The sequence below is a fragment of the Semicossyphus pulcher genome, unplaced genomic scaffold, assembly GCF_022749685.1.
Source record: "Semicossyphus pulcher isolate SPU_LCO1_2020_fin unplaced genomic scaffold, fSemPul1.0.p SCAF_13, whole genome shotgun sequence".
NCBI classification, from domain to species: Eukaryota; Metazoa; Chordata; class Actinopteri; order Labriformes; family Labridae; genus Semicossyphus; species Semicossyphus pulcher.
The window spans coordinates 23,317,381-23,328,575 of NW_027211637.1; the positions used below are offsets into that span (position 1 = coordinate 23,317,381).

General features: G+C 41.4%; 1 protein-coding gene across 1 annotated transcript; it reads left to right on the forward strand.

The window, feature by feature from the left end:
• Positions 1 to 8,315: 8,315 nt before the first annotated feature.
• Positions 8,316 to 10,913, forward strand: trh (thyrotropin-releasing hormone). Its single transcript, XM_069660514.1, has 3 exons — positions 8,316 to 8,369; positions 8,869 to 9,076; positions 9,534 to 10,913. The coding sequence occupies exons 2-3, from the start codon at positions 8,887 to 8,889 to the stop codon at positions 10,154 to 10,156; spliced, it is 813 nt and encodes a 270-aa protein (XP_069516615.1). The 5' UTR covers positions 8,316 to 8,369; positions 8,869 to 8,886; the 3' UTR covers positions 10,157 to 10,913.
• The last annotated feature ends 282 nt before the right edge of the window (positions 10,914 to 11,195 follow it).

The window sequence follows — 11,195 nt, forward strand, 5'->3', positions numbered from 1 at the left end:
TAAATATCGACATTAAATTAATATGCAAGAGGCAGACAACAAGCTGCCCCTAAAGCTGAATCTATCTCCCTGACCTTTGACAAACACCACTTCCACACACAAACACACACACACACACGCACACACTTCCAGTCGTCCGTGTCCACAAGCTCCCCCTGTAAGCCGTCACTCACTCCCCACCGCTGTGACCCCTGTCAGGCCCGTGTCACTGCGGGTGACGGGGTGATCGCGCGCCGTCCACACACACACGCTTCTCCATTTGTTTATTTATTTGTTCAAGTCGCTTCGTTTTTCTGTCGCTGCCTTCTTGCTGTCAGTCTTCTTCTCCTTTCTACGCCTCTTACACGCCCTGCTGTCACAGTCGGATGTCTCATCTTTTAACCGCTGCTCTGAGGTGTCGATGGACACAGAGGTGTTGGAAATCCACTCTCGACTTTTTTAGACTTTCACTGAACTTTGTAAAGACCTTTTTTTGACTTTGGTCTCCTGAATGAGTCTTATTCTGAAACCAAACACCCTCCAAATCAAGCATTATAAGAATGAATAAGTAATCAGTGAGTCACGAGAGGCCATGAGAGTGTCGCTGTGAGTTTTAGGACTGAACCCTCACAGGTGTCTGAGAGTTGGTTAGCATGGTGTTTTAAGGCTTTGGTGTCTGTTACTCTAATCATATCGTTAATGCATAATATATAGCATTTATACACAATGTCTGTAAACAGGTTTTATTAAGGTTCGGTGCATCTGGGTGCACTTTGCTAACCTTAGCATTACTCAGAAGTCTGGCATCCTTCAGCAGAGCCCGGTATGTGATGCTCTTAGTATGAACTACAAATAAATCGCCAACCTTGAAAAAGCTAATAACAGTTATTTGAATTTAAATGACACACAAGATACCTGTGCCCTAATGATAAGGATAAGCGCTCAGTGAAGAAGCCCCTCCCCTTGTGCCCTCATCCCAATACTTATCATTAACCTACCACATGACCCTCAGTGGTCACCGCAACCCAAGCAGCATTGCCACCTTCAACAGACCCAGGGTCCACCATGCAAGCTCGTGGTATTGACAACGCCGATGCTACAATAATGTTTTTGAATTAAACACAAAACAGAAAAATAGAGAGAAGAGTTTGTAGAGAACAATCACACCTGTTAGAGACCCTGCGGCTGTTAATGAGGCCCCGTGCTCTCTTAGAGGTTAAAGTGCAACATTGTGTTGACCGCTCCATCCATCCCCACCCACTCCCCAGCAGCCTCTGTTGCTCTATGATATAACCCGACGTCCTCCTTTGTTCCTGTCATAATTACGAATGGCACTCAAGAGATTTGTCAGTTACAATGTAAAACATAAAAAAACAGCATCTTGTTTTGGGGAACAGAAAATAAAAAGATTTAGTGATGTACTTTTGAAGGACAGTCTGCATGGCAGCTTTTCTTAAAGTGATCATTTTAAAGATTTTAATTTGAATGTCTGTTAAGTCACTATCTATCGCTGAATGAGGTAACACAATGGTGCCTTTGTATTTGCAGTATTACAGACTGGGTGTCTGTGGCGACTTTTGTGGAAAAAATCACAAGCGGCGCCCAGTTAGTGACGCGTTTTCCATCACCCAGCAGTGGTTGGTCTGCCAGAGAGGGTGGGCGGAGCTAAGCGGCTGCTTTTTGAGTGTTGCGAGTAAACAGTAATCTACTATGGCTGAACAAACAAAGAAAAGATCAATGACTACAGATACAACTTCAAAAATAAGTGAAAATCCAAAGAAAAAGAAACAAATTGGACGCTCAGATGAAGGCAAACAGTCTAAAAAGGAAAGCGACTGTCAGCGAGGAAAATCAAGAGTTACAACCGGAGCCAACCGTGGACCTCACACATGCGACACTGTCTGGATATCTGGGAAGTGTGCTCCTGCAATTACCGTTTATCGCCGTAAGTGCCACCAAAAAGAACAAAACTCAGCTCTTCGAGATTACCACTTTAGGGAAAAAATTAAAGTCCAAATGCTTCCTGATCGCCCACTGATGGCAGACAGACACAGTTAGCGACTAGCTGGTGAACATATTGGAGCATTTAGCATCTAAAAATCCAGATATTTCCTTCTGGAGACCAAAAACTGGGCCATAGAGAGCAACTACTGGACTACCTGAAAGAATCGTAATGTTGCTCCATGCCTGCTTGATCTGAAAATAAGCAACTTTGTGCATCGACTTTATTAAGCGGTTAACGTCTATGGTGTGTTTACAGCTCATGACCTGCACCCAAATGACCCAAAAGTATCAGTTCAAATACTTATGAAGGCCACCACTCAACAGTTCAACGAGTCTGAGCCAATCAGACATAAGGACCACATTTGTGTGTTCTATTGATTTAACTTAATTTGTAGCAGATTTTTTTTCCCGCCCTCATTCCTTTTCAGTAAAAAAATAGTTATCATGAGCAAATGTCAGATAATTTCCTGCGTTGATATCCAGGTCAACCTGACACTTGATAAAACCCCCGGCTGAGTGAATTTGTGTCAGTCCGGTCTAAGAGTGGGTCCATGATTGAAGGAGACGTAAATGATATCACTTGAGACGATCAGAATAATGTATGACGCCGTGTGGGGATCGTTTGATTCTCAACAGGCCAACACTTCAGTCCAATGTCTCATGAGGCTCATCTCTCTGCTTAAGAGGTCGTGTGTGTGATGTTCGCACTGGTATTATATTGTGTTTTGTTCTTTGAGGGCATATTGAGGGGCATATTTTCACCACAGCTGCCTCTGACTTCCCAGCGCTGACAGAGCGGGGATTACGCTGAAGGCTGCGGGGATCATTAAGCACCAAGTAAGCGAGGAAAACTTTCAGTCTCATGAGCTGCGGAGAGGAGAGTCAGACAACAAGATCCCGGACCTGCATCACGAAGCAGGTTTAATTAATCTGGCTGTGTGTTACCTGACTTCATTCATGCTCCTGAATAGGCCTTTTTCACAGAAGACTTTTTAGCACATCACAGGAGGAAAAGTGCAGGTGTAATGATGGCTGTATTCCATTTAGCTGCTTCAATTTCATGGTCCTGGTTGTGTGCATGCTGACTGCCTGTCATGGCTTTCTCAGACACCTGAATAGAAAAGACGCATTGTTAAAGTTATTAATAACACCTGTGCTTTTCCACCTGTTAGAAGTCAAAATGTCCGCTGAGAAAAAAAAGCCCATAACTAGCATAGCAAAGCTGGTCTCTGGCTCTGGGTTTCTGTCAGTCAGCTGTAAGTGTGTTCCTTGTGGGAGAGGTGGGCTTATTAATAATCCTGCTCAATCTAATTAGAAGTTTATACATATACGAGAGAATCTGTTCCAACACTGACAAAACTTTTGATTTGGTCATTTCCTGAAAGCATTAAAGAAAAAATTTGGTGACTCATCCTGTACTCGGGGGCGTGTACCAGCTTTGTGTCCAATGAAAAAGTTTTTGATGAAGCACAAGACGTACAAGGTAGCGAGCAATTATGGGTCATAGATGTCAATCAATATTCATGACAAATTCATATTCATGGAAAATTAAATTACTAGTAGCATGATAAAAGATGCAAATTTAGGCCTTTTTAGCAGCAGAACATGATTTTCACTGATGTAAATTATATAACACAACTAGGTAAGAACAAGAAGCTACAAAGTGGATGTTTTCTTCAAAGCAAACTAAAATCGCCGTAGCATTCCTCTCCTAAAATGTTGTCAGATGTGAAGGACACTTTAAAAAAGATGCGGCAGAACCAGAGATATTGTCGTTCCTTATTCTTCCTTATTCCTCCTCCTTGTCAAATCTGTCACCTGCATTACCCACAATTCAACTCAGCTGCCAATAATCTGGTTCCAGAATTATACTCCCAGCTTCTGACACTCCTGGTGCCATCCCGGGTGGCAGCCTGCCACAGTCGCTCTACTATTGTTATTATATTAGGCACTGCCTCTCGGCATTTAACCTCCATACGCTTTACTTCGTTATTTTGTATATCTCGTTTTTGTACTGAAACATTGGAGCAACCTGGCACAAGAATTTCCTTCGGGATTAAAAAAGTTCTCCTACATTCTTCTATTATGCTAGTAGCAGCTAATGTAGCCTCAAGCTGCTAGCCTCAAGCAAAGCTAAGAAATGATCTCAGGGCGTCTGGTAAGCTCACTTATTTCTAACACTACAACCCCACACTGACTCATACATTTTTAAACATGTACTACTACTACTACTACTACTACAGGGCGGCTGTGGCTCAGGGGTAGAGTTTATCATCTCTAAATCGGAAGGTGTGCGGTTTGATCCCTGACTGCTGCAGTCTACATGTTGAAGGGCTCTTGGGCAAGGCGCTGAACCCCAAATGTGGATATATCCTGATTGGAGGTTGGCATAGCAGCCTCTGCCATCATTGTGTGAATGTGTGTGTGAAAGGGTGATTGTGACATGTAGTGTAAAAGCGCTTTGAGTGGTCTGAAGACTAGAAAAGCGCAGTGCAGTCCATTAACCATTTACGCACTTACATGACAATAAAATCTGTGTTCTTCTTTACCAATTATCTCTTCAGTTATTCCAAAAAGATTTAATACTCATGAAATAAAGATTAAAAATTAAGGAATCTAAACAGAGCAGCTACAAGTCTTAAAATTCATGTTTCTGTATGTAAAGAGGGCTGCACGGTGGTGCAGTGATTAGTGCTGTCGCCTCACAGCTAGAGGGTTCGTAGTTCGAACTCTGGTTCTGATGAAGGGGGCCTTTCTGTGTGGAGTTTACATGTTCTCCCTGCATACATGGGCTCCCTCCAGGTACTCCGGCTTCCTCCCAAAAGCCAAAGACATGCTCATTCATAAATTGGTGACTCTAAATTGCCCTTAGGTGTGAGATGTGAGTTTGAAAGGTTGTCTGTCTCTATGTGATTGACAGGCGATCAGTCCAGGGTGTACCCCGCCTCTCGCCCAATGACAGCCGGGATAGGCTCCAGCGACCCTGAACAGGGTAAGCAGTTTAGATAGGGGATGGATGTAAGGAGAGTTAAACCCAATGATACCTGCTAACCCGTTAACATTAACAGGCTCCTGATCTGTAAAGCATTAATCTGGCTATACATACAGCACGACATGTAATGAAACTTCCTCTACACACTAAAGAAGTTCACCACAGCTTTAAAAGATATATAATCACCACCTGCATGAGTAAACAGAGAACAGAGGCTAATGAGTCTCATTATTTTCTCCTACCGCACAGGGTGTATACTTAACCCTCCCTCTTCCTCCGTACATGAAGTACATAACACTGACCGGCACACTAATTGTTATGATATCCAGCTCTGGAAGACTCTGATAGTGAACTTTGCTCTTGTGCAGGATTAGTGAGAATAAACCAAGCGAAAAGAGCGTCTATTATTCTAATCACAGCCTTATCATAAATATTGCTCCACCTGCATTACATCTGCTTGTATTGTTGGCGCCATATTCAGCAAACGGTTCTGCAGATTCACAAGACTGTCCTTTTGAACTCCTTAAAATCCAACACACAAGTTCTCTTGGGCTTTTAATTGGGTCCTTTGGGCATGTCGTTACACTAATAGGAGGGAGGGGACACACACGACAGATGTAAGAGAAAGGTGGATCCCCGTGCAGATCAGACATGTCTTAATTGTGTCACTTTCTGTGTTCAGTGTTCCTCAGGCAGTGCAGAAAGAAAGAGTGTGTGGCTCACAGGGAATTATTCTTTCTTCTTAACACAGAGTTTAACAGAGGAGTGAGACACTGAGCTCTCTCTCTCTCTCTCTCAAGCTAAAGGTTTACGAAAGCATTTCTAATGATTTCCAACGTGATATTGACGTTTTTGACGGCAGGAGTCTATTACCCGCTTGAAGTATTGGACATGACAGCGTGTTGAAATCGGGTAATTAAAGGATTAAACGGTCCATTCACTTCACGTCAACATTCACCGCCGACTAAGTGTGACTGTGCAGGAGTGGTTTAAATCTGCCTAATATCATACAGGTAGTTCTGGTCTGGACTGAGAAGTCTCATACTTTAGTTCAGAGGTGCTCAACATTATCAGGTTCAAGAAGTCTGCTCAGGAAATATGCATCCACATCCACAGTTACTGATGTCAACAGTTTGACTCAGAACTTAAGACACCCTGAAATGAACTCACCACCCACCACTGACCTCACACTCATTTAGGAGACATGCTGCGTGTTTCTTCCACGTGATGGTGTGTTTCTGTGGAGGTCTCAGCCCGGTGATGACGTCTTTTCATCTGCACAGAAGAAACACAGTTGGAAGCAAATGTTTCTAAGTCAGCAGACATTTTCAATTTTAAACCTCTGTAGATCCCATTAGAATAAAAAAAATGATGCTTTAATTGATCTTGTTCTGTCGTTTTCATGCTTGGCTTTCCTTTTATGTCCCACCTTGGTCATTAACCCAATGAAACCAGCAGTGAATGAATACTCAAAAGTACCAACCCCACTGTGTGCAATCAAAATGTTACTGAAGTGAAAGTACAAAGACATTAGCGTTTTACTTCAAGTATCAAAAAGTAAAACTACTCAATGTAGAGAAATGGCACCTGTTAGCCTTGATTCATATTACTAATGCCCTCAGCATTACAGCACTATAACAGAACTTCTCCCTAACTACCATCCAACACTCACTATACGACAGTTACTGCATTCATTTATTAGCTCACACACAAATTCATATTCATATATAAATATATATATATTACTTATACTGTTCTTTTTAATATTGCTTTTATTACATATATTGTATAGTTATATTCTTATATATATTTAGATAGCCCTGCGATCATGCTGTGCAATGTATTCTCTCTGCACGGTGCAATATTACTGCAATACTGTATCTCATCTTGGACAACTCATAAAGCTACACAGCACGAGTGTGTTTTTTTTATAAAGTGGCTGTACGATTTTTTGTGCAAAAAAAAGTCAATCTACAACTACAGCGACAACTTTCTACACAGGAAATGGTGCAGTTATTTATACTGCCAGATTGTTTATCCTTTATTGCCCCCTGTTCTTATTTTACTTATTACTTATTTATTTTGCGTCTTTCAGTGAGCTGCTGTAAAAAGTAAATTTCCCCTGTAATATCAATAAAGCTTATCTTATCTCATCTTATCTTAGCATTAACATTAACTGTGAAGTAATGAAGTGGGGTTTATTATAGAGCTGTAACTGATCATTCTCTTCATGGATTCATTTACTGCTTATTTTCCTGATCTATTAACCTTCAGATTTTCTGGATATGAAGTCAGTACAAAGTTTACGATCATTCAGAACTTGGACAAACGGTGAATTCTCAAAATTTTAGAGGCTAAAACCTTAAAAAAAAGTTGCGATAAGTTTAAACAACTATCAAAATAGTTGCAGATTCACTTTCTGATCATCGACTCATTGGCTAATCGATTAAACAGCACATTGTTTGTTCTTTTACAGTGCACCATGTCATTAACCTGCAAAGAAAGCAGCACCTTCAGCTACTGTGGTGAAGTATTCAATATTAGTATACAAGTATATTCAGTTTGTAAATGTAAATGACAGTTTAAACCACTGAATCTGAGATCAAACAAACCTCGATCTATCATTTAAATGGCTACAGAAGTTACATGTTATATTGTTCTGTGTGCTTCAATGTCAAATGTGTTTCTCTTACATTCTCACATTCACCTGTGGTACACTGAGCTGTTGCATCGTGACCAGAGAGCTTTGTTAGTGCTCAGGAGAACCAGATGGATTCTGCTCTCCCTCCTGAGTCCTCTGACCTGCAGGGTATATATGAAAAATATTAATGCATCTGTCTGCAGCCCAAACTGGCGCCCATTTCAGACCTTTTGATTTTTGATTAAGATACTCAGACAATCTATGTCGTCATCTGAGTGGCACAGCAACAAAATAAAAAACTTAAAATTGTGCATAAATAAAACAAGATTTATCTCAAACAAAAACGCACAAAGACAGAATGGATTAGAAAACTTATGAATAAATGACTTGGGCAAAAAAAATACAATTCATACAAATAAATTCATCTTATCCAGTTGTCGTGAAGCAGCGTCTGCTGTCTATCTCATATTCAGACGTTTATTTGTTTTTCAAATGACAAATTTGGCAGCGGCCCCTGTTGGGCGATCGTTCACCACATCCAGTTGCGCACGACTTGGTGACATCACTGGGGACGAAGGATCGTGAAAAATGACTCGAGCGTTGGTGTGACGACAGTGACCAGTGAGTATAAATGCTGAGACGGAAAGTTATCCACTCATACCTCTAGACTCGGCCTTTACGGGTCAGCAACCGCTGCGAGAGGCACAACTGCGAGTACAGAGGCTGAGAGAGGAGGATTTGGATACTTTACAGGTGAGTTTGGCGCACTTCCGTTTTTTCTATCTGTAGAGTTAGAGGCTCTGTTTCATTGCGTACTGTATGTGCGAGTCAAATTCATTATGTGATTAATTTTGGAGTTTTTTAGACAGAATTATATCCAGTTGAGTTTTTTCAGTCCGTGAAACAATTGTAAAATTCTGCTGCTGCGTTGAGATTCCTTTTGTTTCCAATGCAGATGGACTTTTTTTATTGGATTTTATAAGAGCTCGTAACGGAACAGAATTAAAGGGTCGCTCTCAACTTAAAGAAAACCGGTCTCAAGTTGAAGCAACTTGCAATTTAAACGGGCAAAAATCTATTTTCCCTTGTTGCAGTCTACATTTCATTAGCCGATTTTTGGTCTCCATGTTTAATTCAGTACATTTATAAGTATTCTTACTGTATTGTCATATTTTAGACATTTCACAGGCCCTCACATTGACTAAATGTCTGCACTGTCTTTGCAATTCACAAAGATATATCTCCTCAACAGACGACAAACTAACTTACCATGAAGTCGACATGTCTGCTCATCTGGGCTTCTCTCGTGGTCTGCAACTTGACACTGTGTGGAGGACAAGCTCTCCCCGCTGATGATGACATGGAGCGAGTGACCATAGACGACATCATCCTGCAGAGAGCAGAAACTCTCCTGTTAAGGTCCATCCTCAATAAGATACAGGAAGAAGACGGCAGAAACGGTGCGTAAAACATGCGTCTTGGATACATTTGGATACATGTAAAATAGTGCGATAAAGTACTTTAAAGTTCGTCTTTTCTTAGTTTTTAACCTGTTATGACATTGATATTTTAATTGCCACGACAAGGATGTAATGTAACGGGGCTATATGTCTCATGCTTTGAACTGGAAAGATTGGCAACGTCGGAGCATATTGATCTTCACGCATACTTTTGGATGGGCTCAAGTAAAAATAAAGGGGAATAATCCTATAAAATAATGTTAAAATTATGCCTTTAAACAAGAATTTTCAAAAAATCTTCCTGAAATTTGCTATGACGTGAGGAAGACCATGTACACTCATCCATGCGCAATTTACGCACGGCGTGGACAAGGTGGAAAAGCACATATTTGCAGGACAGGAGGACTTAAAGCAGAGGTTCTTAAAGTAAGCTAAATATTTTGTTTTCTTTTTCCAGAGGGATCTTCCTCTCAGAGAGAATGGGTGTCAAAACGACAGCATCCCGGTAAGAGGTACATTGAGGATTTGGAGAAGCGGCAGCATCCGGGCAGGAGAGAAGAAGACGAGGATGAACAGTTCTTGGACGTTCAAAGGAGACAACATCCAGGCAAACGCGAAGATGAAATGCACTCGTTCATGGAGCTCCAGAAAAGGCAGCACCCTGGAAAGCGCTCCTCCACTGGACACATTTCAGAAAACCCCATAATGCTTCTCAGTGAACTTTCAAAACGACAGCACCCGGGCAAGCGCTACCTGGTGCTGCACAGCAAACGCCAGCACCCAGGTAAGCGCAATCCCGAGGACGAGGACAGCGAAGGGGACTGGGATGCGGATGCAGATGGAGACGAAGACATCGCTGAGTTGGAAAAGCGGCAGCATCCAGGAAAACGCTTTTGGGATAACGCCAGTCCGGATTTAGGCACAAACAGTCCGTGTGATGTATTGGAACCTTCGAGCTGCAGTAAGACCAGTTTGCTGCTCGACTTTTTAGACAACATTAACAAGAGCCATGCCGAGGAGAAGAGACAACACCCGGGTAAAAGGTTTGCACCCGAGGAGGATTTAGTGGAAGGAGAGTGATTAAACTAAAGTCTGGTGTCCGTTTGCTGCTGTATTGTAAACAAATAAATGTGTAAATTATGTGACCATAATTAATGATAAAAAAAGGAAAAACCGTATCATCTGCGCAAAACATTTACTGCTGTGTGTTTCTTTGGAGAGCTCGTGCGTAAATGTCCTCCAAACTGACTATACCATTGTAAACAAGGTTCTCAATAGAGTGCTTGCACTGTGTTGACCTTTATTAATGAATTATAATCATCCTTAGTTAATATTTGCTCTGTTAATTCGGCTATTTATGCTAAAATCAAGTCCAAGAATGAAAGCATTGATCTTCTGGTTTTTGCGATGTCGCCTCTGTGAGGCAGCACGCGCTTGTCAGTACAGTACATGCTTGAAATATGATAAATCAATGTGGCTAACTTTCACAGTTACGCACAGAAAATCACTTCATGGATGGATTTGTGTTTCATTCTTTTCTATTTCTGTAAAATATAATGAATACATCAGCAAATTAATTGTGTCATTGATTACTTTTCTACATATTATTGCATGGATTCGGTTTATTAAACCTCATGTTGTAAATTAAAAGCTGCCTTTGCCTTACAGTCAAGCACCAATGTTATTGTTGGACAATAAAACGCATTGGTTAAAGTGTACAGTTTGCTTTAGTCACTATTAAAGTCTATTACACTGCTTATCTTATCCAGCCCAATTAGTGTGTAATCCAGCAGAGCAGTCAGCTTGCCTTAGCCTCATCTGGAATGATGAATACAACTCAATAGGGGACAGAGTGAGTCGGGCTTCTTCTTCTCACTTTAATTGGGCTCATTCCATCAGAGCAGCTGTCCACAGGCCTGATCAGTATGCAAAGTATGCATCAAGCATGTGACTTAGAGATGGATACTTAATGGAGAATCCAACTTAACACGCACACACACACACACACACACACACATCATTCAGCTGCAGCCGTGAACCTCTGCAACGTTCGGAGGATGGACAAACCTTTGAACAGGAAAAAAGCGTATTATCTAATGTATCTATAATATACATGACG

Excerpts from the sequence above, each read along its gene's own strand:
- trh (XM_069660514.1), top strand. The coding sequence starts at position 8,887 with ATGAAGTCGACATGTCTGCTCATCTGGGCTTCTCTCGTGGTCTGCAAC. Across the intron at positions 9,077-9,533 it reads GGAAGAAGACGGCAGAAACG|AGGGATCTTCCTCTCAGAGA; the intron begins GTGCGTAAAACA and ends TTCTTTTTCCAG.